General features: G+C 42.0%; 1 protein-coding gene across 2 annotated transcripts in view; it reads left to right on the forward strand.

Moving 5' to 3' along the window:
- Nucleotides 1-4,826: 4,826 nt before the first annotated feature.
- MYRFL (myelin regulatory factor like) overlaps nt 4,827-27,689 on the forward strand; it is a 115,820-nt gene continuing 92,957 nt past the window's right edge. The window contains exons 1-2 of one of the 2 annotated variants that reach the window (XR_005031893.2): nt 4,827-5,359; nt 25,778-25,868. Coding sequence is in view for 1 of the 2 variants with exons in the window: in XM_036920979.2 (XP_036776874.2) it covers nt 5,314-5,359; nt 25,778-25,868 (137 nt within the window). In the remaining variant the exon portion in view is untranslated. The remainder of the gene's footprint in view (nt 5,360-25,777; nt 25,869-27,689) is intronic. The other variant, XM_036920979.2, reaches the window with a different exon arrangement.

The raw sequence follows: 27,689 nt of genomic DNA on the forward strand, positions 1-27,689 counted from the left end.
AGAAAGGTCATAAGGAAGAAAGATGTCCTCCTGCAGGAAGCATGAGAAGAGGCAGCATGAGAACATGAGCTGTGAGGTGCCTTAGAGGAGGTAAAAAATTTGTTGATGACTGAAATGGTGTCACTACCAGGTGCTATGGAAATGGTAAGGGATGTTGTGGTAGCCAGAGAAGCAGCAGCCCGAGAGTGCAGGCTGCCAGGTGCTGTGAGGCAGGTGAAGGATGCAGTGGAGCCATCAGCCCCAGAAATGGAGGAGCCGAGTTTGATGAACAGGCGGGGGTGGAGGCCTTGCAGTGCCAGTGACATCAGCCCCTCCTCGGTTGAAACCCCACCCGGTTGAAAGCTGGTGGGAAGCCTGAAAGGAAATAAAGATTTGGCAACCGTGGGTTCTTCCAGGAGAGGTGCAGCCCCCACCCCAGATCGTGGAGCCTCTCCACGCTCTGCTTCTATCCTCAGGCTCAAGCAATGAAAGCACAAAAAGAGATACAGTCTTCTCACTCAAAGGAAGAATTTAAAGGTCCCTGTGAAAGTCAGGAGGACCCAGATGTGGGTTGATTTGATAAAGGCAGGAGCAGAAAGAAACTGAATGGAAAGTCAAATAGGATCTTACTGGAGTTGTGGCAACAGTTGAAACCTAATCAGGGGTTCTGGCCGCTGAGGATGAAGCAGGAGTCAGAGACAAAGTGACAAGACTAGCCTGTGTGTCTGTAAGACTTCCTGCTGGAGGCTGGAGAAGGTGGGTATTGTAAGGCCCACCCATGGTCCTTTTGGTTAACTCATCTGAGTAGAACTGGTTTGAATACAGCCAGGATGACCACTTGGTAGCAATGGATCTCCTCAGGCTTGAGGGTTATTATAATTTGTCTAATTTTTGTTCTTTTGTTATTGTGGAATGATTACAATGTTCCAGCTTTCTTGCATGGGGACCATTGCAGAAGATTTGAGGGTGCAGAGATTGAGAGGCGAGAATCCTAAAGGGGTGGAGTGTGGAGAAAGTCAAGGTTCCTATGCCCAGGATTCTCACCTGGCCCTGATTGGCTTGATCACTACACACGTGTGGTCAATACATTGTTATTGACTCTATATAAAGAGCTCCACCCAGTGCTCTGGGCTGCACGGCTGCAGGAGAGCAGGGGCTGGAGTGGCAGCAGCACTGAGGACAGAGACTGAGATGGCTGCGGGGGCAGAGAGGTCCGGAGACAGAGACTGGCTTGCTGCATGCAGACTCACTCTGAGTGGATGGGATCCTAGTGACTGACCTGCCACTGTGGGAATAAAGTTGGGTATAAACCCTTTCACCCCAAGGCCTTTCCATTGTCATTTTTTCAGTCTTATTGAATCCATGGTGAACTTGCCCGGGACTGAAACCCATTGGCAAGACGCCGCCATATCCATTACCACCTCTCAGTCGGAGCCAACACCACCTTGTCCCTGGGCTCCTGCAGTAATGTCCTACTTGGTATCCTTGTTTCCCACTCCTGCTCTTCTACAATCATTGACACAACAGCCAACGTGATGTTTTAAAAACAAAAATCAGGTAATGTCACTTCCCTGCTTAAAGTCCTCAAGTGGCTTTCCAATGCATTTAGAAAAAAAAAATCCAAACTCGACAGGAAATCTTCCTCAAGTTTTCATAGTGATAGTTGTTAACAAACAAATAATAAAATTCAGCTTTGAAAACAGTGCATGAATTTATCTAAAACTAAAAGCAAAAAGAAATGCAATACCACAGAAACAGACTTGACAACATACGGAAAAGAGTGGAAACCCTTCCTACAGGCAGCTTTCAGGAAGTATAAATTCACATATAGTCTAACTTCAAGAGGAAGGCCTGTGATATGAATACTAGAATTCTGAAGCTGTAGGTCTCAGGGACAATCTCAAGAAAGACAAAGTTCCCATCATTACATCTCCAACTCTAGCCACATGCCCATATTTAACCACAGCAGCTCAGCTTTTATCCATTTATCTGTTGGAATTCTCTAGGAAATGTCAATACCAAATCCAAAAATCACAGCTACATTAGATCACTATTAAAGAGAATGACTCTTCCCTAAATCTGTGCAAAATGGGGATACTCAATATGGTTAAAACTTTAGAGATTTAAAGACCATAATCAAGGAAATATGGGTAGTACTTGTTTTTCTCTGACAGGGAGAGACTTCCAACCTAACTCCTAGTTGCCCCCAGCTGGACTATGCCCTCAGCTGTGTGCTCTGGACTCATTTATTAATACAGATACATTTTTCCAGCCCTTCCAACAACTCTCTTTTAAATTGTCTTTACTTTCCTCAAACCCTGCTGGTTATTATAATCTAGTCTTTAACCCAGTGCTGCAATGTGCAGGCCTGCAAGCTGAATTGTGTTCACACATGTGCTATTTGTCCCTGACCCAATGTCTTAGTTTATTTTTCTGTTTGTTGTGTTCTTATACAAATTGGTTGCAACATTTTAAAATGAGATTTAAAACTGAAATTTGCCTTTCCAGCTTCTCTTTTAAAATGGGCCATTTTTTTCAATACTGAGCCCACATTCTTGGAGGAAGTGGAGCGACTCCACCTGTTGGGTGGCTCCACCCTTGGCAGGACACACACCCTCTGGTTTGCTCAATCATCTGCTACTTCTGCTCTCTGACACCAAGACTAAGGGTCAGTTGTCAGTTATCAGTATACTTGCATGGCTGGTTTCTGCTTATTTTGATCTATTTTACTCCCTTATCTGCCTGGTCCCATAAGTATTTGAGCTTGAGACCCCAGTTCTAACATTTGCTTCTCAGCCCATTAACCGGAATCTAATTTCTTTCTCTGTGGTGTTCCCTATCACTCATTACCCTGCTGCTGAGAATATGAAGTGTCTGGGTGGACTGCTGGATAGGATCCCAAATCCTCATTTGGCAGTGAATATAGTGTGATGACTTACTTCCAACAGCCTCCAGAAGATTTGGCTAGGAACTTGTCTTGGAGTCTATATTTAGACATAGACTGCATGTTTTAGGCATCTTAATTCATATTGTACCTAAAGGCATATAAGTCCTTTTAAAAATCACACTTGACTCCCTTGCTCCCCATTTCCGAGCAGTAGCCAGTTCTTCTGGGTTCCATATTGTCTTCAGGCTTTATTACCACCTACCTGGATTCTTGCAATAGCTTCTTTAGTAACTGCTCTAACCAACACATTACAGTACAGCTATCTTTCTGAATTAGATCTAATCACATAATGCACCACAACTACCTAAATAGAAACCAATGATATACTTAGAATGAATATGCATGCAGTCAAATTCAGATTTAGCCTAACATTCAAAATCTACCCAAATCCTTCTTCAGTCTGTATCCCACCTTTTCTCTCACTCTGCTGAGCCCACATGTAACACCAGTCTCTGCACCTGTGTTCTCTCCCCACCAAGACACTGTTCATGTTTTAAAAGACATAGGGATTAAGTCTCTTCACATTCCAGCTCTTTGTGACACCTCTCCAGATCCTCCCAGATTAAATTAATCTTTATTTCCTCTGTTCTCTTGGGAGTTTTCACCTGCTCTTATCTGTCTCCCTTGAGTATAATCACTCAGGTTTTTCTCATGCCCTAGACTTGAACCTACAGAAGACAGGGACCATTTTTTGCTCATCTTTTTATTTTCTGTACCCAGCTGCTTAGCACAAGTTGAATTGAAACAGATAGAACATTCATTTTTTTAAAGCAACTTGATGACTTGTCCTTAAAGATCTGGGTCCCAACATGACTTTCAAAATAGAATTCTAAGCTTCTTTTTCAAGACAAAATGAGTTTGCTTTTTTTTAGGGAACAGTTTATATGTGTGAAGGGTTAAAATACCTATTAGGAAGTATACTACATCATCTGTATTAATTCTAACAGTAATGAAACAACCAGACAAATTCAGAATGTGGGAAATTCTGTCAGACAATAGGACTGAACTGATAAAAATGTGTCATGTCATACAAAGCCAACTAACCAAAATGACAAGAAGTGTGTTCTATATTTTTTAAAAGACATAACCAAAGGCAATGCATAAACACTCATTGCATCTTGATCAGTAAAAAAAAAGTCATATTTTTGTGGCAATGGTGGAAATTGATATATGAGATACTATTAAGTTACCATTATATTTCTTGGGTATAATAATAACATGGTGAGTATGTGGGAGAATGCCCTTATTTGTTGGGGAAGTATACAGAAATACTTCTGAGTGAAATGGCAGGATGTCAGCAACTTATTTTCAAATGGCTCAGCCAAAAAAGTTTATTTACATCAAGAAATAAAAAGCAAAAGTGGGAAAATACTGGTAATGAGTAAATCTAGATGAAGAGGTATGTGAGTATTTCACGGTACTATATTTTCAGTTTTTCTATAGGTTACAAACTTTTTCAAAATAAAAAGATGATTTTTTTTAAGTAAAAACATTTAAAGTAGGGGGAAAAAAAGAAAAGGAAGGGGCTAAAAGAATTGGCTTAACTTCCTAATTGTATTCTTCTTAGGCTATTATGAAATTAGTTGCTGAGCAGTGAAAACAAAACATATTTGCATATGGCTTTATATTTAGGAGCAAAACCAGCAAGTAATGAACCACATACTTGGTGGTTAAGAATTATTGAATCAGAAATGCAGTTTCATTGCTCATTAAAGGGACATCTCCTATTTTATACTCCCAAAGAAAATAAACTGGAAGAAATAGACTAGGTGTGTATTGAAGATTTTGTCTCCACTGTGAGTTAATTTGGAAATATTTAACAAATCCTAACTTCATTATCACAAGCTTGTTTAAATTATCTGCTATTCAAGGTATCCATACATGTGATTCTATTGATTTGCCCCCTTTCTCTAGGTGGGAAAAAAGAAAAGCAAAAACCTGTATCTTTGCATGATTGTGGCTAAATCCATCCAGTTGATAGAGGGGGAGATATAAATATGTTGGCAAAGAAGGCCAAATCAGAGATAAGACTATTTATTGCCTATTTATGTAATTACATGTGTCACTAAGGACAAAGGTCCTTGAAACAAAGACGAAGGCAGAGTAGACACACTTCCTGATAATCAGATAGATGGATTTGCTACCACTTCCCTTTTCATGAATTTTTTTTTCTGTATGGTTTGCCGATCCTGGTTTTAAAATCATTATGAAAACTTAACTATCTTTCTGGGTACAATTAGATGGCTGAAGATGTGCTCCACTCCAATAAAAAGAAAATGAAGACTTTTCAAGAGCATTCATAGGCTTCAAGTCAGGAGGACCGCACACACCTCCTGGGGTCTGATAGCCCTTGCGCTGTGAGGAGGTATCCCTGGGCCCACAGCACCATGGACGTGGTAGGCGAAAATGAGGCCCTGCAGCAGTTCTTCGAAGGTAAGAGGACTATTTCCACCATGAAGTTACTGCTTCTGAGATCCGCCACTACTCACTGTCACTCTTTCTCCTTCCTGGAATTCACTTAAACTTGGCCTTGGAAGGAAGGCCATCCTACTGACTGTCCTGAAATCAGAAGTGGAGGTTTATTTGCTACATTTGTAGCCCTAATCAGTGGTATAGGTAGTGATTTGAAAAAGTACAGATTTCCATCTTAGAGCATGGTTGTTAAAAGAACCCAGGAATCAGCATACCTGTGTTACTAGTATTTGTCCCTGTCTTCTGCTAGATTTTATTTCTTCTAATTCCCTACATTTCAAAAATTACAGATGTCATATCTCTCAAATTATTGAATATAGTACAAGGAAAATCTAAGAGTTTGCTTAAGATAGTCTTTCTCATAGTGTAGTTAAATACAAAATGGCCTAAAACAACAAAGGAACACCTCTTCCCCCATTCCCATCTTCATTTATCAGAACAGTGAAACTGGATAATAATTTATTTTTGAAGTTAATGAATCTTTTTCCCTAAGGGAGAAGCATACTGCAGGATGTTGTTACCCATATTTTTGTCTTTCGAAAAACCTAACACAGCAGTACAGCTTCTCATATTTACTTCTGGTTGACATTTTAATGATGGGTCTGTTGAAAAGTTTGGCAAGGACTTGCCACCTCGTGGCACCTCTTGGGTGTGCCATGGGGAGCTCCTCATCCGGGAAGTCTGGTTCCTTTTGGTTAGCCGTGCTCAGACTTCCATGGGAAGGGATACGTGGCCACAACTTTTACACATTTCAAGGTATTTTTCCAGGAGTGAGTAGGAAAAGTGAGGGCATACCTTCTCACTCACAGGACCCAAAGGGCAGTTCCCAGCATACTGAGAAAGAGCTTTTGGCATTTCTCATGCTTAGAGCCTACAAATGCTAGATGCTTGGAGGTTGAATGGAATTCAGCCGACACCCAACAGTTCTGGACACTAAAGGGTGGTCACGCTAAAGAAATAGATTCCAGGTCACTCACAGAAGGATTCAAAACAATGCGATAGTTTCTGTGGCTTGGGTTTTGACAGAAGTGGCAAGAAGGAGTAAGAGACCAAGGGAAGGATTATGTTATCTCAGCCATCAGACCCATCCCACCAGGTGTCCTGACTGGCAGTGGCCCAGGCAGTGCACCCACTGGCTCATGCTTGGCCCACAGAGGCACACTGATGTTGCTCGATTGTTACTGCCTGATTTTACATTTTATGTGACTTCAATTCCAGCAGTAGTTTGCAAGCTCCAAGCTCTAGTTATATTCGCTTTATTTTTTAAAAAGCCAATTCATTTTATAAATGCAAAAAGTCTACTTGATTTCCTTCCAGTAGCTGGAGAAGATCTGAAAAGTTAATCTGGTCTACCTTCTGGTTTTTTTTGGGGGGTGGGGAATGATATTATAGCTATAGGATCCTGAAACTGTCTCTGTACTGTTTTCAGAAGTCTCTGTGGGTGTCGTTTTCACGAGTCCCCTCTGCAGCCTGTTATAAGTATTTGATTATTTTCATAATAACATCTTCTTAGCCCAAACCAATCTCTGTTACTTCGTTTGAAGGCTTTTTCATGAGGGACGATTCATTTCTTCATGGAAAGAGAATAAAATGGTTAGTATTTTTCTTACATTGTCTTTCAATGAATAGATAGAAAAGATGATAGATTTTAGAAATAAAAGTTGGAAATACAGATTAAATGATTTCTTACCCCCTGAAAATCTCATAGCTAGTTATCAATTTGTTATTACCTCCACTATTCAGGAAATATTCGAACACCTACTGTGTTCCCAGTCCAACAGCCACCTTTAAATGGTAGCTTGTAGGGATTTAAATTCTTTCCCTTAGATTTTTAGTGATTTCCTCTCCCAAATATTCCTTAGAATGAGGATGTAATGTTCAAATGAGGAGGGCCAGTTGTTGCATGTCATGTTCCTGCTGATGTGTTAGTTCTAATTAAATGTGATTTCATATAAAAATTCAAGATCTGAAAATCAAGAAAAGTTTTGGCAATTTGTTACCCACATGAAAGCTATTTTTCTGTTTCCTCAGACTCTTCATTCTTAGAAACCAGGCCCTAAATAAATGTACTTTTCCTAATGAAGAGGTTTGTAATAAGAAGTATCTGTATTGACAATACCATCTTGAATGAAATGGCCTTGAGAGTCGAAGCTCATGACTCTTATTTTTTTATTTTCAACTGTCGTACAGGCCTAAATCTTTATGGTGTGCCTCAGGAAAACAAGAACAAAGAGGATTCCAGGGGGCCGTCTATTCTAGTTTTAATTCAGATCCGCTGTCTGCCGCCCATGCAATAGGTGGACCCATGAGCTAATGCGGAAGGGGCAGATCAGGCACCCTAGGGATCCCAACATTCCCCTGGAAACCCAGACACTATGTGAAATGTTTGACTTTTTCAACCATGCTGGTACCACTGTGAGAGAAAGGCTGTCAAACAAGAGGCATGTTATTTTACTTAAAATAACCCCAAATTGGCAAACCTAAATTTCTAATAGTGGTGGATTAATTAAATTCTGTTTTTTCTCACATGATGAAATACTTTACATTTGTTGAAAACGATGTTGCTAAGGAAAATGTTTATTATATAAAGGGGATAAGTGGATTACAAATTATTATATACAATATACTTGTATTTCAGAGATTGGCATAGTTATTGGTGAGGTCATGAGAGGAGGTGACTGGGGTGAGGTGGAGAAAGGCAGTAAGAGCTGAGGAGCTTCGGGACCTGGGAGGCTGGGGTATCACTGGATTCCTGCTGAAGCAACCGGAAGGAACGTGGGCGAGAGCAGGGCTGGAGAGAGGAAGAGGGGGACTCAGATGCTGAACGCTCAGTGGGAAAGGGACAGTGACCAGGAAGTCGGTAGGTGTGCTGCCAGGAGGTGGCGTTTGGTCTATGCTTAAAATGAGCTGAAGCTTGTGAAGAAAACTGCTTTGAAACAGCAACAAAGAACAGGAGAGCACCTCTCACATTTTCAGGCCCCAGGGCCACATGAGAGAACCTCTAATTTGAGATGTTTCATCTTTAGCCAGTTCTTATTGTTGGACATGTAAGCTTGTTCTTGATTTTTACCTATTATACATGTACTGTGATAATCCCTCCCCACCCCAAAGCCTTAGTTATTTACTTTATATGAATCTCCCCAAAATAGAATTCTTGGCAGAGAGAATTTTCTTTAAAAATTAGCTCTTTGGTAAGTGCTGCCAAATTATCTGCTAAGAAGTTTAATCGATCTGCAGACTGTCCCTACCACTGCTATTTTCACTTTTTGACTAAAAAATGACTCTATGCTTAGAGTTCTTCACTTGGGATAGGACTGGGGAAGGGGAAACTTGAACTGTTTGAGATTGGGTGGAAATATGTATTTGCAAAGGCTTATACTTACAGGGAAAGGCTCCATAGTTTCCATCAGACTCCCAGAAGAGGTTAGGAGCCCCTGCTCCAGGCGCAAGCTCTCAGCCCCTTCTCTCCCCCACCTTCCCGGATGGGCCAGAGCCTGGAGCAGCCCACAGCGGGGAGGTGCACTCTGAATCAGGCAGAAGATCCTGCACCGGGCATGTTTCAGCAATCAAATACTCTAGAAACTTCTAGATTCTACTCCAGATGTTCAGAGATGGGAAAGGGAGATTTGATAACATGATTAAAAGCAGTGATGAAACACTAAAATTTCATCTCTGTATTCTGAGTTGTAAAAAGAAACACTTACACACAAATGATACTGTAACCAAAAAGGGAGTGAATTCTTAAAAGTCTGCTCTCAGTTTTACTGGTGGGTCTAGAACACCAGGTGATTTCTCCCTGAGCAGTTGACCTGACCAGAAAAAGGTGATTATTTCCTGTGCATGGAGCTTCCTCCTGACCTCAGGGGCTGTGCACGAGGTCCTGGACAAGATGCTTGCAGGGCTCCAGCCTGCTGGGAGGAAGCCCCTGGCCGGGGAACAGCATTTATTGTTTATGCCTAGCCTGCTTCTAAAAAGATTCTGGGAAAAGGTCAGTACGAGGGAAAAGAGAGGTATCAGTAGTCAGCAAGGAGATTCAAATCCCTCCCACAACTCCATCCTTCTTCCAAACACTCACCTTTCTCTTCCCTTTTTTCACCCAACTCTTGAAAAAGCCCCACACTCTTCATTCTTCACATCCCACTCACTTTTCAACCTAATTTCTTCTGGCTTCTGCTCTGACTCTTCTGAATTTTCTCCTAACTGCTAGGTTGCATTACAAACCTCCAGCACTCATCCTCCTGGCGTTCTCCCTGGGGTTTGTCACTGTCCCCCATTGTTCATTCATGGAAACTCGCTCCTGTTTGATTTGGCCTATATTTACAACTGTTTCATTTACACATGTATGTGCACGGGTGTCCCTTAGTTTTCCCAAATCAATACATTCAAAGTGGAGCTTGTTCTCTTCCCCGTCCGTGGTTTCAGTCTCGGCCGCCTCCTGTATTCCCCCCACTCTCCAACAGAGCTCCCCGAGACTAGAAGCCAGGGTGTCTCCCCTGGCAGCTCCTCCTACACCCTACAGCTAATCCTTGACCAGATTCTGTTCCTTCAACCTGAGAATTGTCTTTCAGCTGCAATCTCCCCTTTGGACGTTTATCTCTTGCAAGAGCCTCCAGAAAGGAAAAGAGGGGAATGCGAACTCCACAGTCCAAGCTAAACCTTTAGTTATTGCTGAACCAGAGAGGGACCTCCCTGTTCTGGCGAGCAGAACAAAGAAGGTGTCTCTTACAGGCGAAGAGCCTTTTTTATGGCCAGGTTTTTTTGGCAGGCTTTTTGAGGGGAGGGGTCAGGGAAAAGGTGGGCTTGTAGTTTACTGACGTGTCCTCTGAAGAATGCTTGTAGCGCAGGTAAGATGAAACCTAAGTCTTTCTGGGATGGTGGCTGGGCTTATTCAAAAAGGCAGTACCCCTCTCCGGATTCTATCACCTCCTAACTTCTGTCCCTGTGGAGATACCTCCCACTTTGCCTTGGCTCATGAGAAGTAATGCACTACTTACACATTTCTGTTGCATCTCCATTGCCTGAGCTTAGCAGAATGGCCCGATGTAACGTCCCAGTCATCCTTGTCTCCCAGGACACCCCCTGCTCACATCTGGTGTAAGTGGTTAGGAGGATGTTCCGTGGCCAGAGCTCTCATTGTGCCCCTGCTCCTTGCTAGCCACGTGATCTTTGTCAAGTTACTTCATGCCTCAGTGCCTCGAGTATGTATCTGTGAAACCGGGATATTACTGGTACCTCTCGAATTCAGTATCCATGAGGCTCAGAACAGTGCCTGGATTGCTCTGGGTTTGTTATTACTATTATTATCTTCAATATTGTTCTTGCTGTTCTCTATAACCAACTAGTCAGGGCATTATGTGGCTTTTTTGAACCACCATCTTTGAATATACCCTGCCGTTTCATAACACGGGGTCTTTGTGCCTTCTGCCCAGAATGCGCTTTCTTACTGCATCAACAAAGTTCCCCGGGGACAGTTAAAGCAAAACTCTCCATGCTTCTCCAGCACTTTGCCCATGCCTCTGGGTGTGCACCCTCCACATCAAAGTTCCGTTTATGTGTTCGCCTGTCTGTGTCCCCAGACGACAGTGAGTATGTCCTTGCCTTTATCTCATTCATTTTTGCAGGCTTAGTGTCTTGCATGTAGCAGTTACTCAAAACATTTTTGTTAAATATGTGCTAAATGAATAGGGGTTCTTGACCAAAATTCTGATGGAAAAGCAGGGTATACAATTTATTGCATTGTACATAGTAGTCTGGTTTATGCTTCTTTTCTTACAGATACTTTAATATCAGAATCAGCTCTGGGGAGGAAGTCACAGCTCCTCACCAAGGTTTTTGATGTAACTTGCTCTTGGATCTATGGCCTGTAGTAGTGATCTTCCTTTAGTGTGGTAACTTTGTTTCCCCTAAAGGGAACTCTTTATTAGCAGGAGGGAATGGAGGTGATGTGGTGCTCAGTAGGAAACAGGGCAGAGGTGCTAACTGGGGATGGAGAGGATTCTACATCCAAGTCACTAGGTGAGAGGTTCAGGCTATAAGTCAAATTGAGTTGTGAGCTGAGAATCTGAATCAATACTTAGAAGTTACTAGGAGACGTTAGGAGTCAAACAGAGGAGTGAGAGCTGCAGTCCTTAACAAAATAAAGGTCCAGGCACTAGGAAACATAGGGTTGTAGGAATGATCTTGGGAATTGTCTGATTACAGCATCTTTCCCACATCTCACAGGCCACCCACATCTGCTCTGGAAATTGGGCACCATTACAAATTATACACACTAACCCTGAGCTCCTGACCCTTACCTGAGCATGTGGTGATGAGTGACATAGAAGTTAGTATGTCCAAATCGCCCTGGGTTCAAATCCCACCTCTACTGTGCTGCACTGGCAAATGACGGCCTCTCTGATGCTGTTGCCTCATCTGTCAAATGAATTAGCCATTACTTTGTAGGAGAGGAATGAGAATTCAGATGATGTATGTGAAGTACTTAGCATAGTACCTGACACACAATTACTGCTCAATGAAGTAGTGTTATGAGTATTCTGTAATGAAGAAAAATGTTTATTCTTTTAAAGGTACTCCCTGAAGCAGCCTGTGGGAAAACCACTACTATTTAATGAACACTTGACTTTGTTTAGACGTTGTGCTATGACCTTTAGCTATGTTCGTTCTTAATTTGCACAACAAAAGGAGCTGGCAGACAATGTTATCACCATTTTAGAGGTCAGGAAACAGATTCAGCAGTTTCTCTTGCCCAAGGTAACACAGCTATTATGTGTCAGAGTCTGGAGCTGGGCAGACACTGTCTTTTTCTGAAGGCCTGATTGCCCAGCCACTGTGCACAGTGTCTTTTGAACAGGTTGCAAGGAACCCCTGTAGAGTTTGCTATGGAACTTAGGGACCCTGTTCAAATAACCAGGGCTTTGTGTGTGTGTGTGTGTGACAATTTGCATGTAATTCCATTCTGTAGATGAAATTATTCTGGGGTGCATGTGGTTGGTATGTTAGTGCCATCTGTCATTTTTTGGCAAAGTCCATCTCTAGCTCCATAGATGTGTTAGTGGTAAAAAGATAATGGTTTATGTTCATAGAGCAGGCAGCTACAGAAACTCAAATGACAGGACTACTCATTAGAAGGCAAAGCCACAAGAACACCGGCGCTGGCCTGTGCTACTGCTTCATGCCGACAGAACTCCACGGAGGGAATTGAGGTGGCTGGGTTTGCTCAGGAATGTAGTAGAAGATATTAACTCTCAACCTTGTCCGGTTTGGTAATGAAACTCAGGACAAAAAGTCCAGCAAGGTGGGACCCTGATATTTGATACCCTGCTGTTAGCACCGTAACAAATAATGATCGTGTGTACCAGTGGGAGTCATGTGTTTTAAGGAGAACATCATATGATTTGATAGTTGGAAAAAGTGTCACTTCCATAGGGTGGAAGCGATCAATATTCTCAAATGTGAAGAGCTGAGAAATATGCTTCCTATGAATCTCCACGGTGTGCGGTTGGTGGTGTGGGCCTAGGCTCAGGCAGGCCTGGGTGTCAGGTCTGGTTCCTCTGTTCCTTTGTGTGACCTTGGGCCCATTGCTTAACACTTTTTAAGTTTCAGTTTTCTCCATCTGTAAAATGGGGATGATAACATCTACCTCTTAAGGGTTGTGAGGATTAATGATGAAATGTCAAAATGATAAAATAAATAAGTTATTGATATCTATTATAGCATTTGCAAGTGTGAAGGAACCACATTGCTTGCTTTATTTATTTTGAAAAAATGGGTACAAGTTATATGTATATATATATATATATATACACACACACACACACACACATATATCTTCATATATTTCATTTTCAAAGAAACACTCCTGTCTCCAGGGAGTTATTACGACTTTTACATGTTCACATTAATTCCAGTACTTTTATAATCATAAAATCCATTTATAGCCCTTAGTTGCCAAGCAACAAAGGACAAAGTACTGAGTATTTCCTTTTATTGCTAAAGGTTCAGCTTTTCCATGTTGGTCTTGAAATGAACATTTTTAGAAAAGACAGAACAGTGAAATGTAAGATATTTCCAAGGTTTAGCGGGTATTCCTTGTTTGGGGATAGAATCACAGCTGAAGGAATACATTATTATAATTGTCTGTTCTTAAATAGTCTAAAACATTTTATGCTAATTTTACAGTAAAGCTGTAAGAACTTCTGAAGTTGGGAGACAGCAAATTCAGTTTAAGAAGAGAACTTGTTTCATTTTCCCTGTTCTGTGACACTCTCACTGTAAGGGAGCTAGTTCTTTTATCTGTCAATTTTCTTTGGGGAAAAGGCTGGGGTGGTGTAAAATGCATGTGAGAAAATGCTATCTGCTGACCTGGGTAATCACAGACCTGGAACAGGTCATTCAACCATACATGGCCAGCGTTCAGGGAAGCTGGTTCTGAAGCACGTAACTAAGCTAAATTCTCTACTTCTTTGAAAGGTATCAAAGCTTTTAATTACTTCTGTTGTTTTTGTCTATGGATAAAAATAAGTAAGTACAGGTTGAAAATTCAAAAATAATTGAAAGAATGTATGACATTTAACATCCTATAAAGTACCCCAGTACAACTTACATTTTTAAGAGTTCATAAAAGCATGTATAGAAATATTTTTTTAATCAGCAAAGTTGCCTCTCTAATTGTGTGTATTTCAACACAAAAGCAGATCAGAGTGTCTTGATTGGAATTTTACTCTGCTTGTCCCATATGCATTCTACATGTGCCGAGGGATTCTATACATGCAAGGAGCAGGCACAACGGTCCTCTTTCTTTTCTTCCCTCGTTGGGTGAGGGAAGCTTGTTGCTTTGAAACAAATCTGCGAAGAGGCTTTATATGCAGGAAGAGGCAGAAAGGACACCTACAAGAGATTTCTTATTAATACTATGAGGGAAGAGCTAACCAAGGCTCTTCTGCTGAAAGTACATGAGCTTTAGGATGACTTCTGTCTTTGAATGTAAAAGAGTAAGATCTAGCTGCTACCGTGACTAGGCTAACTCCAGTTAGAGGGGCACTTTAAAATCTATTAGCCACATGACTCAAGAAGTGTGCCATCAGAAACATTTGGAGAATTACCATTTCCTCTTTTTATCTGCATGGGGATGAGACAGACAAAAAATCTGTTCCCCTCCCTGGGAGAAGCAGGCTTCCATTGAATATCTTAATTGACCTTTCCTGGGGGTGAGGCTGTCAGGCCTGGAAACCCTGCTCAGGGCTCATTCTTCCCTTTGCTGGATGTTTATGGAGATGTTGGAAAAAACCAAAATCCATACACAGCCACCGATTTTTACATTTTCTTATTTTTCCCCTTCATTCCTAGTTCTTCAGTTTTCTTCTCACTCTTCCATTTGTATTATGCCTATTTATATAGAGTTTGACATTTTACAAACTCTTTCATTCCCATCAAGTCATTGTTCCCTCACATGACCCCAAGAGGAAGGCATTTTACAGTTAAAAGAAATGGACCTCAAAGAAGTTGATACCATCACACAGGCAGCTGTCAGGGTGGGTGACAAAACCTTTGTCTTCTCATTTCACATCCAAGGCTCCTCCCATCTGCATAGCTCTCTGCCTTCCCAAAGGGGAAAAAGGTGAAGATGTGTACTGGCTTGTCAGCTTCCATACTGGAGGGCTAGATGTCAGAAAAATATGTAAGTAAACATGGTTGGTCTTTGGAAGCAACTCCTCCCTTTTATCCTCCCGTCCTGCACTTAACTTGAGACACCCCATTAATCCCTCACAGACTGACCACTGGCTCCCTGCTCCACTGGCACCCACCCACCACTACTCCCCAGAACAAAGCCAGCGGGTTCCTATCTTTTAGGCCTTCATTAACTCCCTGCTTTGTTGAAGCAGATCTGCCCCAACATCAGCAACTGGTTTATTGTTCTGTACCCTGTGTTGGGGTGGGGTGGGGTGAGGTGTGGAGCAGAGAAGGAGTAAGGAAGGAATGAACATTTATAATGTGCTAAGCAATCATAGTGTTAAAGAAAAACAATTCAATGACATTGTCAAAGCATGGTGAGGATGACATTATTCAAGGGAGGGATATCACCATAGGTATAATGACCACCCGGATGGAATTTTGCAGCTGGGGACGAGTGGGCTCAACTCTGAGTACCAGTGCTGGCAAGTGGGAATTTCTAGCCAAGGAGCAGGGTAAGGGAGGATTCTGGCTAAACCAACTTAACAGAATTCTTGCTGAAAGAAGGCGGGGATGACTAGCCATCACCTGGGGCATGGTGGAGGATGAGGAGCCCAGCCAGAGAGCAACGCTGATCAGATATGGAGGGTGGGGATTCTGGCTAAACTGATTTATCAGGTTCTTGCTAAAATTGGACAATGCAGAGGGAAACATGGAAGAAAGGAGACATCACTGAAAAGTTCAAGGGGGCCTGAGTAGAGTTTGATCTAGGAGAAAATCTCTCAGTAAGTGGATTAAATATATTATCACACTTAGTCTGCAGACAACACTGTAAGTTGATAAAACCCAGCTCCTTTTTTTCCACAGAAAGAAACAGTCCCAGAGAGGTTCATCAGAGCTGGGATTTGCCCAAGTTCTGCCTGACTTGTAGTTGCCCACATCTCATGCTTTTCCTGACTCTGGGTCACACGGGGCTCCCTCCTTCTGGAATGCCTTCCTCTCCCTTGTTGATCAGACTAACTGCCATTTGCTCTTGAGGTTAGCTGTGGGTCCCCTCAGGGCTCCTGGGTCTGTGGGCTGCTTTGCACTTCATCTTTCAAAGCATGTATTGCCTTTTTCTGTGTGTCTCCTGTGGACAACCAGAAGGAAGGGACTATGCCTCGTTCATTCTGGTAGCCTCTAGGAACTGGCCCAGAGTAGGCACTCAAACATATTTGTTGAATCAATAAATAAACTCCAAGCCTGGTTTTTTTCTAGGATTCCAGGTGTTTTCTAGGATTCCATGTCTTTTGGATTTCCCTCCTTTATTTCTTGCATCTAAGAAGACCTGAGTCCCTGTCTTACACCTGGCTGGAGACTCAGCCCCCAGCCAGTGCTCTGCTGAGCTGTGTCCTCCCAGTCTGCCTGGCTTGGCAGGACAGGAAGGCATGCTGAGGCAGGACAGTCACTGCTGAAAGCCATAGGCTTTCCTGAATTTGTGCCCTGCAGGGTCTGCCCAAGGGGCACTGGTTTAATATTGAACACTGTACACTCCACATGGGCCAAATCTCCTGTAAAGCCTGTGGGTGGGTACCCCCACTTCAGCTGTCCCTCCTTTGGGATGCCTTTCTCTTCATGCTTTCCTCTTCCTCCTCTTTCTTCTCATTTTTGGCCCTTGGCAAAATAAGATTTTCTAGTAGACCAAACCAAACAATAATTCTTCAAAACCTTGGACATAAAATAAATGAGATTCCTTCATATATTCCTATACCATTTAAAGGAAATGTTGCTAGCTTCTGTTTTCTACATGTATCTTTCAAGGTTAAAAAATAATATTGGTTAACATGCAGTTGAGTGTGTTTCATTTATCTTTTGGTGTTTATTCCTGTACATATTAACAGTATGTGTTATGTGTTATTGAACAGAAAATGGACAAAGCATGAAAGCTAAATCCTCATGTTGAAGGGCTGGGAGGAAGCTCAGCTGTAAGGTTCTAAAACTCTCAGAAAATTAGTTCCCAGACTTCCAGAAAGGCCAGAGGATCTTACTTAATTTGTATTTAAAATCATGAATTCAAAAGGAGAAGGAACGTGAATCTATAATCAGCTAGTGAAGACACTGAAATACCTTCATGAAAATTGAGGTTACATGATGCAATGGACTGACCAGTTCCCCTTTGTACTTTAAAACCCATCTGAATTGTTCAATTATTCACTGGGAAGCTGGTCAGATGCTACAAAGACAGCTCTCCAAAGGTGTTGAGCTAATCAGCAATCATTTATTATTTACACCATGCGGCTCCTGAGTTTGTGAAAAAGCAATAGAGGACACAGTCATATGGAAGTGTAGTGACGCTAATGCTGAAAGGACCTGGATCTACATCTTCAGCCTATATGTGGCAGATGCCATCAGCTGCCTGTCCGATGGCAGTGCACCCCCCTTCTTTCCTGCTAACAGTAACTGCTGTTACAACTTGAGCAGGCTACTTAAGTTTGCTGAGGCTACTAGCTTTTCTGAAAAATGGGGATAATAATACCTAACTGGTGGAAAAAAATTATCATGAGGATTAAATGAGAAAGTAAATATAAAATTCATAGCACCGTATTGGTCCATAAAAAGTGCTCAACCAAGTATTGTTATTATGATTACTATTCTCCACTGATTGTCTCTCATGTGGCTTGACCTGTGATTCTTTTGCAGTCTGTTGTATCTCCTCCAGGCACCCTACTGCTTGTCAATATTCCCCTTCAGGTCTCGGGCCCAGCTCTTCAAGGTTAGACCTGTGCAGAGAGGACCAGGGACCTCCCCTTCTAGCTCTGCACTCAATGATTTTATTAGTATAACTCTACCTGTATTCGTTTCTATGTCTTCCCAATACTTCCTCATGATGACACAACATAAAGACTTGTCTTTATTATCTCTTCACTCATAAACCAAGTTTCCTCATCACACATATACATAATTTTAAAAGTTGATGTAGAGCCAAACGTATTTACTAAATTTCTTCTTGTCAGAGTCAGCCATCTTGCCGTCAGCCCAGGTAAGACCGGACTCTCATACTCTGTTGCACCTGGCCCACTTCCTTCAGGCTGTCTGCATATTGGGACATTTTGCCCTCTCTACACCTACTTAAGTCACAATAACATTACTGAGAAGGATGAGAGCAGAATCATTTTATACTGAATTTTAGGGTTTTCTCCAGGTTACCATTTTGGGGTACAGTTGTTCTCCCATGTGTAAGTTTACCTAACTCTAATGTGATTTCCTCTACCATTCTTCACCTTAGCTACAAATACAGCCATCCTTGACTGCCCACCCTCGTCCCCCAAATCAGAGTAGAAGCTGCCCATGTGTCTCCTTGGGTGTGAGTTTTCACACTTTGGTATACTGCCCTCCCCCACTCGAGTGTAAGATTGAGTGTTGCTCACTCTTATACTCCTGGTGTCTAGCATACACACACTACATTAAATACTTATTGAATGTTGAATAAACGAGTGAAAAATTCTGTTAAGTGTCTAGTTGAAGTCAAGATATGCATTTCCAGAGAGACTCTACTAATCTTCTACTCAAGTAGCTGAACTGGAAGAAAAATAAAGTCCATTCACACAGTTGGTTCTTGGTTGGCATATGCTGGCTCCACCATGTCTTCAGCTGTTACTAGATTCCAACAGGCAAGTTTTTAGCAAACCTTTCTAGAATTTTGCCTCTGTGACAGTCATAGGAAACCCATGTGGGTGTTGCCATCCTGTTACACAATATGCTTGAACTATTTATTAACTCAAGTTGAATGAAGTTAATTTAAATTTTATCTTTTGATTATTGGGCACATACATTTCCAGTGACTCATATCATGCTAAAGTCCAGAGAGTCTTTTAATTTGTTCACTGTTTGCAACAATGGGTCATGTTAACCCTGATTGAAAGAACTGATTAGATTCTTCCTGGATGGATGGCAGGGCTCCCTGTACAAGGAAGACTGGGAGTCTCTCAGGATTCCAGGTCAGTGGGTGGAGTTTTCTTGAGGGCAGTAACCTGCCACTCACTTCTGTCTCCAAGAGTGCAAAAATAGGATTGATGGACATGGCCCTGAGCAGATAAGCTCAAGCTCCTTACCAGGTTCCTCACCCAACTCTCTCCTAGTCTGAAGGCTCCAGCACAACCCCCAACCCAGTCACCAAACGGACTAGAGACTCTCCTGGGTTCCTTCCAGTCAGTCACAAAGTCCAGTGTGTTTCTCAAATATTACTTACATCCAGTGGTGAGCTGTTAAGTGTTTAACAGCCAACTCTTTGGGGGTAAAAAAATTCCCTGGTTTGTAGTGTTTGCCAGTTTCCATGCTGTAAATCCTTCCACTATGATTGACTTCAAGCTACTAAAATGAAGACACTAAATATGGAGTTGATGTGCACAAGCAGCTTGCACAAGCTGGCTTCAGCATGCTGCCTCAACTATCCACTTTCCTGATGCCTCATCCACTGACTAAATCAGAGTCTCATAACATTTAGGGGTTGAAGATCTGCCCCCACAGACAGGTCCAACCTCATGCACCTCTGTTCTCTATTTCAGAAGCTTTTCCTGTCCCCCTTTTGCTCCAGTTGAGTCCTTTCAGCATCCCATAATACCCTGTGTACATCTCTATGGTCACATCCCATTGCTAGGGTATGTTATTATGTCAGTCTTTTTCGCTAGTCTTTGAACCTCTTGAACACAGAAACTGATGGTAATGGCAAAGGGTAGTTATTTATTGAGCTGGGAACTATGCTAAGCCCCTTTATCTCACTTAATCCTCATAGCTGTATGGAATAGATGCTCTCATTTTATAGATAAGGAAACTGAGGCACAGAGAGGCTTGAGAAGTGGTCTAAGGTTCCACAGTTGGTTGTACAAATCAAGCCAGATTTGACCCCATGCCTGATTATGGAATCAGGACCCTTAACTACTAAGGCTCCTTTGTCTGTGTATTTCTAGCACTTGGCATGTCCCTGTCCATAGCAGGTGCCCTTTGATTGTGTTTGTATGATTTACTGAGGGAAACTACTGTTGGCAGCATCTTTAGTGAAAGGAAAGGAGCGACACACAGCAGCAATTCACCGGAGAATTCCGCTTTATTAGGGAAAGGTGCTGGGTTATATAGGAAGGGGCATGGGGTGATTGTGGTGTTACTTCTACGGGGCTGGTGGCTATTGGCTAGGTGCTGGGATTAGGGGGGCGAGGGGTGATTGGGCTTCAGGTGGCACCGGCGGGAACTGAGGACCCGGAAGAGAAGCAGGAGGTTCGCCATCTTATGGGTGGGGGCCCTTCATTTAGTCCCTTTGTTCTAGTCTTGCCAGCTTCAGTCCAGTCTCCCTCCAGCAGGCATAGTGCTCTTTCAAAAGTATAAACCTGATCATGTCTTTCCTTTGGTGAAAATTTTTCAATGTCTCCATAACTTTCAATATTAATTCCTTACCTTGATACCTATGAACTGTCATTATCTCATGTATACCAGCTTCTCTAGATACACCTTCCACCATTCATAATCACATTTATTCATTGTAATTTTATTACTCATTCAAAAAATTCAATATTTAGTGACTACCATGTTCCAGACCTTGTTTTGGGTGCTTAGCATGTGTACAAAAAGAGGCAGTTTTTACCCTAGCAGGCTTAGAGTTCAGTACAGAGAGATAGACACTCCATAATTGCTACAGTGGTTGAAATAAAAGTACATACAGCTTGCAGTGGTGTCTGTGAAAGGCACTGTTCTCAGTCTGCCATGTTCTGCACCTGCCTCCAGCTCTGGCCAGACTACGGACACATTCCCACAGAGCCCTGCTACTGATTGAATTCATTTGCCAGTGCTCTCTTCTGTTTCTAGAATATTTTTTTATCACCCTCTACTTATCCTTAAGAATCGCCCTCCAGTGTCACCTGCAGGCAGTCCTTGGCGCACCCCAGCCTGTCTGATGGCAAGTCTTCTCTAGGATGTACCCATGTCCACAGCCACCCTAACACCAGGTCCTCCTGCAGCTGATTTTCCTGTACCTCTCACTGAGCTGATTTTATTCCTCGATACATAGTGGATGATGAGCAAATGTTGAATAAATGAATGAAACAGTCAATTAATGGTTGGCAATGTTACCTTACTCATTAACTCTGAATGGCTATGGCTCGAAACATCGTTAGATTTGAAATCCAGCTTTATTTTCAGTGGCTCGTCAAGACAAAAGTATCCCTTTGGCAATCAGAGAAGGAGAGTATCTCCCCCATTCCTCTTTTCCCACCACTTCTCCTTTGGAATATCCACTGACATTTCTCAAGAACACTGGTCTATCAGAGGGAGCTGTCTTTACGTCTAAATCCAAAGGGAAACCATTTAGGGGATCCTCATTGTTGCTTTTTAGAATATTTTCAAAATGTACAATTGTGATAACAGACACATTTTGCCATCTTGCCTATTGTCTGAATACTCTGGGTATTGTTGTGGGACAAAGGATGAAAGAGCAGACAAAGGAAGGACCGGGGGCATCTAGATTGAGGAAAGGGATTGGGAGCCTATCAGATGGAGGCAAGCAAGGGCTGGTGGGAGGTGCCTGTGCAGGTGGGCGGAGGAGGCGGGGAGTACTGACAGGAAGTCCTTGCTGTGAGCGCTCTACTCATACCTCCGAAGAAGCACTGTTTCCCAAAGGCATGTGTGAGTCTGCCAGCAGATCCTGTGGGTGCAACTTGGATATGCCTTGGTGCTCCTTGGTGGGCTGATCCTTATCACCATGTGCTTTTTTCTTGTCTGCCAAGACCAAGGCCACAGGACAGTTTACTGGGCTGCAGCTGTCACTGTGCCTGGAAGGGAGGCAGGGAACCAGGATGGGGATGGGGGATGGGCTTTGTTTCCCAAGAGCAGCGAGCTGGGCAGCTCTCCGGCGTTCCCAGGAGGCCTGGGCAGCTGCTCCTCTTGGGAGCAGGGCTGCGGCGGCTCTTCTCAGTCACAAAAGACAAATGTAGAAAAGAGTGGAATCAATGTTTGAAACTGACCTTCCCTGAAGGAGAGATGCCCAACGATGCAGTCTCTGCAGGTTTGGGTGTTATAAACAAGTGTTTAAGACATGTAGAGCAAAGTAATTATTTCTAAAAGCCTAAGATTTATTTTAAGAGCCATTTGAGAGCTACCCTGTGTGTGTAAAGCCTCCTGCAAACAGTTTTGTCTGACATACAGATTTATCTTGTTGAGTGATTTCCTCTGGGTCTGGAAGGCACAGATGTGATTTTGGAGCCTTAGAGAAAGCTGGCTACTCTGGGAAACACTTCCCCTTTTTCTTTAAGGTGTTTGGACCAGCCACCAGGGCAGGTCCTGGGATATAGGGACCAGCTCCTATTTCTACCTGGGATGAAAGGAGGGGAGGGCAGGCGATATAAAGCAAGTGGAGCATCGGTCATGTCTTAGCATCCAAGGGCCACATCCTGTTTGTGCCTGGGAATTTTGTATGTGTGTGTGTTTGTGTTTGTGTGTGCTGTACAGAGCAGATGGGACACCAGCAGGGGCTAGTAGGAAGCTAAATGGATCCCTCTTTCCATCTGCTTCTTTTAGCAATAGGCTTCATCCAAGTATAGGGCAGTGGCAGAAGCAAGCCAGCCATCTCTACAGGTGGCTGGCCTGTTGGGGGCCTGAGGAAGCCTGGGGTCGGGGTGGCGGTGAGAGCACACCCAGGAATTGGGGTAGGCCCGTCGGGCTACCCCGTGTGTCACTTACTGCCTGTGTGACCCTGGGAAAGCTAATTAGCCTGTGTAATCACTCTGCCTTCTCTGGAAACAGGATAATATTAATGTCCCTCTCCTCGGGCTATTATGAAGATTCGTGAGGCCAGGTAAAATGCTCCTCCTTCTGGTTGGCCCAGAGTGAGAACTCCAAACTACCTCTGAATGTCCCCGGACAACTGAGATACTAACCCACTGATCTCCCTGCCTCTCTTCATGTCCCCTTAGAATCCTTTCCCACAAAGCAATCAGAGTGACCGTGTAGAAATGTAAAACACATCAGGTCACTTTCCAAAGGCCTCCCGTGCTCTGACCACCTGTCCTGCCTGTGCTCCTGGGCTCCTGGGTTCCTGGGCTCCTGGGTTCCTGGGCTCCTGGACTCCTGGGCTCCTGGGCTCCTGTGTTATGTATGTCTTCTTCCACCCCCACTGTTGCCGCCTTTCCCTCCCCTAGAATATAGGGCACCCCCTCCCCCACGAACGGGTCTTGTTTTTTTTTTCCTCCCCCACTGCTATGTTCTAGAACCGTGTACAGTGCTTGGCATACACATGGCAGATGTTTGATAAATATTAGTTGAATCAGTGAAAGCATGAATGTGTCTTCTACCCACTCACCTCCACCCTATGTGTTCTTCAGAGTCAAGCTCAAGACTGAACCCGCTGTGAGGTCATTTCTGAGCACCCCAGCTTTGAGGACTGGCTTCCATCCACTTCCCTCTTTGTTCCTGCCACTGAAAGACTTGGCATTCTCTCTCCTCTTTCCCTTCCCTTTTCTTTCTTTCCTTCTCCCTTTCCCCTTTCTGGCACCCGTCAAATGTTCACAGTTGGGAGGTGCTCAAGATTTTTACAGTTTTATTTTAGTGCACTTGGAAGAGATAGCAACCCAAAAGCTAAGCATAAAATGGCCCTCCTGTAACTAGTGCGGTGATCTGGACGTGAAGGGGCCTGTTCCCCGGGGGAAGGCAAGGCGCTGGGTTACAGGAAGGACGTTGGTGTGGGGGACGGAGGTTCCAAGTATTACCTATTTAAATTGTACCCAGAAAAAACCCAATAAAGTTAATAATTGGTGAATTATGAGTAACGGGTATAAGTGAGTTCCTTTGTATTCCTGAAGATGTTCTTTAGGGTTTGAAATTATTTCAAAATGAAATGTGAAAAATTCTTCCCCCTCAAAAAATGTATAAAGTGAAATTTATCAATATTTTTCTTTATAGTTTTTATTTGTTATGCCATGCTCGCAAAGCCTTCTTTATATCAAGATCACAAGAATATTCACACATGTGTTCTTTCTATGGGTTCACTTGTTTATGTTGAAATATTCAATCTATCTGGAATTTTGGTATAAAAGTAGGAAAATGATCCAGGTCTCTTTCTCCTAAATGTCTGACCAATTTTCCCCACAACTTTTATTAAATATTTAATCTTTCTCACTGCTTCTGTCAAAGTATATGATTATTATGCACTAAAAGTCAGTCCTTATATATTCCCTATATGTGTAATATTTCTTGATATATTCCAGATTTTTTTGTGTTCCTTTCATGTGTCCATTTGTTTCTCAGCACTGATTTACCTCCTTTCTCCCTAGTTTTCTTGGTGATTTTGGGGTATTTATTCTTCCAGAAGAATTTCCAGACATTTTAACTTGTTGACTATTTAATTTCAGATAACATACAACCCAGTTAAAAAGGGTTTGTTGGGTGTATACCAAAGTTTGTCATACGATTGGAGTAGAAGTGGAAAAACCAGGCCTCAGAAAGGATAGAGTCAAGAAGGACCTCAGCAAATGTTTAGACTATCACTCCAGTCCATGCCTTAGTTATAACCTGACTTAATCTCAACCATCAGCTGCAAAGTCTAGTTCAAATTCTTGGAAGAAATAATTGAATTGGTCACTGGCTAAGCAATGGATTGGTTCTTCCTGCTTCAGGTGCCTGGAGAGGTTATGTGTTAAAAATATGGCTTCTAAGGGGGAAGTTCTCAGAAAATGAATATATGGGCTTGGCAGACATCCTAAATAATGTCTAGTAAAAGTTTTAAAATATTGAGTCTTTTAGTCTAAGAACAATGTAGGTCTTTTCATTTATTCAAACTTCTTATGACCTTTCATAGAGGTTTTTTTTAGCTTTCTAAAAAGATTTTGTCCCTAAATATATGTATGTATTAGATATTTTATATTTTTGTTATTTTGAATAGAACCTCATTTTTTTTCCCATTATATTTATCTGAGAGGTTTACTGGTTATTTTTTGCATATAAGGACCTAATTAGTTTAATATTTAATTTTAAGCAATGACTATTGAATTTTCTGATCATTTCTAATTGTTGTTAGATGCTCCGCTTGCATTTGCTAGGTATAGTCATTTTATCCACAAGTAAGTATTGTTTTATCTTCTTTATTATATATTCCTATATTTTATGTTCTTTTAAAATTCTAACATTTTTATTATGACCAGAAAGAAAACAGGAAATTTATTTTCATTTTTTAAACCAGGAGAAAGGTCAGAAATATTGTGTTAACCTTTGGGAAGTCTAACAAAAAAGGTGAAGAAAGTTACTCAACTTCTTGTTGGAAATAATCTGTCCAACCAACAAACCAACCACCAATCCACTTATCCATCCATCCAATAAATCCATCCAGCAGATGTTTATTGCTGCCTTTTTTATACCATAGATTTTTGTGGCTACAATAAGAAAGACACAGTCCTTGCCCTAAAAGACTTCAGATAGAGAAACAAACACAAAAGCAAGCATTATAATAGTGTCTAGGGCAAAGCACATGGTGTTAATGGACACACATAAAGAGGGGCACCTAAAGGTGCCCAGGAAGGCTGCTGGAGGAGTGTGACATCAAAAGAGATTTCTGGAGGAAGTATTTGAATAGAGGAAAGACCTCAACTCTCAATACATGCCTTATGCCATTTAGTTGCTTTGTCTGTGTTTTTAGCCATTAGTCATTCTAAAGTCTTCATGAATCTTAGGATTTTAAATTTGTCTTTGCAGCTCAGGGGACTGATGGCCCTCTGGGGAATCCGGCCCTGGATACGAGTCTGCTGGAGGAGTTACTGGGCAATGATTTCGATCTGGGGACCTTGTAAGTAATGAGAGCACTGCTTTCTGTTTGATGTTTAAAAAAAATATGAAATAATTAAATGAGTTGGAAAGTATTCCCTCCTCTTCTATTTCCAGATCTCTTGAGTTGGTAATGTTTCTTCTATAAATCTTTGGCAATTTGCACCAGTCAAGCCAACTAGGCCTGAAGTTTTCTTTATATGAAGGTTCTCCCCTTCCAAGTCAGTATCTTTAATAGATGTGGGCTATGCAGGTTATCTACTGGAAGTTATCAGGCAGTTTATGTCTTTTGATGAATTTTTCAATGAATTTCATCTAAGCTGTCAAATTCATTGGCATAAAGTTGTTCATATTTCCTTACTAAATAGTGTTTTTATATGCTCTTTATGTCTACAAAATCTATAGTGATGATCCTTTTGTTGTTCTTGATGTCAGTAATTTGTGTCTTTATTCTTCTTGATTAGCCTGGCAAGAGGTTTATCAGTTTTTTTTTAACCTTTTAAAGAACCAGCTTTTAGTTAATTATATTCACAATTGTTTTTCTGTTTTTTATTGCATTGATTTCTGCTTTTATATTCTGATTTTAATATAGCCACTGCAGCTTTCATTTTTTAAATTTCAACTTAAATTGAAAGTAAAATCCTATCCTGTATATTGTTTTTTAAATTTTAACAAATTGATAGTCCTGAGTCCTGTACTACCACCATGATCTGCACACAAGTTAGTTTCCTCACCTGAAACATTTTGTATGCTTCTCTTTTTAGTCAAACCATCCACCCACCCAGAGCCTTTGGTGACAACTTATTTGTTCTCTGTCCCTATAGTTTTGCTTTCTCTGGAACATCACATACGTGAAGTCATACAGTGTATAATATTTTGAGTCTGGCTTCCTCGACTAAGCACAATGCCTTTGGTCAATAGTTCATTCCTTTTGGTTGTAAGAAAATGTTGAATGATTATAACTCTGTTTATCCAATTACCCATTCAAGGACAGTTGGATTATTTTCCATTTTTGGCAATCATGAAAAGCTTCTATAAATACTCATGCAGTTTTCATGTGGTCAAGAATTTTAATTTCCCTAGGATAGTATTTAGAATAAAGACTGCTGGGTCATATTGTAAGTGTAAGCTTAACTTTACAAAAATTGCCAGATTTTCCAGAGGGGCTATCCTATTCTGCATTACTACTAGCGATGCTGCTTCTTGTCTTTGCCAGTCCTTGGTATTGTCAGTTTAAAAGAATTTTTTATAGCCATTCTAATGTTAAGCCCACTCTGGCATGACTGTAAATGGCCTCCCACTGCTCCCCAATGAAAGTAAAAATGGGCCTGAATCTAAATAGTAGTAGGGAAGTTTACTGTGGATATTTTTGGTACCTGGTCTTTGCTGCTATTTGCCAACAAAAATATTCCTGCCAAATGATCAAGGGAAGAAGGGAGGCTCAACATTTTGCAAGCTAGTTACACACACACACACACACACACGCACGCACGCACGCACGCATGCACACACAGCTAGTGGGTTGCCAAATGTCTGAGCCAAGACTCTCACACTCTGAGCCAGCTGTTCTGCTCCAGGCACTGAATGGGCTGAACCCAGACCCTAATTGCCCCTGTCCCTGCCCTCACATTCCTCTCACTCCATCCAAGCTGCTGGCATGAACTGCTCTGGGAAGTGGGTGCCACAGATGTATTCTTAACATCTTTGGCCTGGAAACAATCCGCCAGAAGATGTCTAGTCTCTTTCCCCTACATGACCTTCTCAAGAGAAGGTATAGCTGACTCCACTAGGGTTCTGTTTAACCATCTGGATCACTTTTATAACTTGCAGAAAGTACTTCAAC

The sequence above is a fragment of the Manis pentadactyla genome, chromosome 10 (assembly GCF_030020395.1).
Source record: "Manis pentadactyla isolate mManPen7 chromosome 10, mManPen7.hap1, whole genome shotgun sequence".
Classification (NCBI taxonomy): Eukaryota; Metazoa; Chordata; class Mammalia; order Pholidota; family Manidae; genus Manis; species Manis pentadactyla.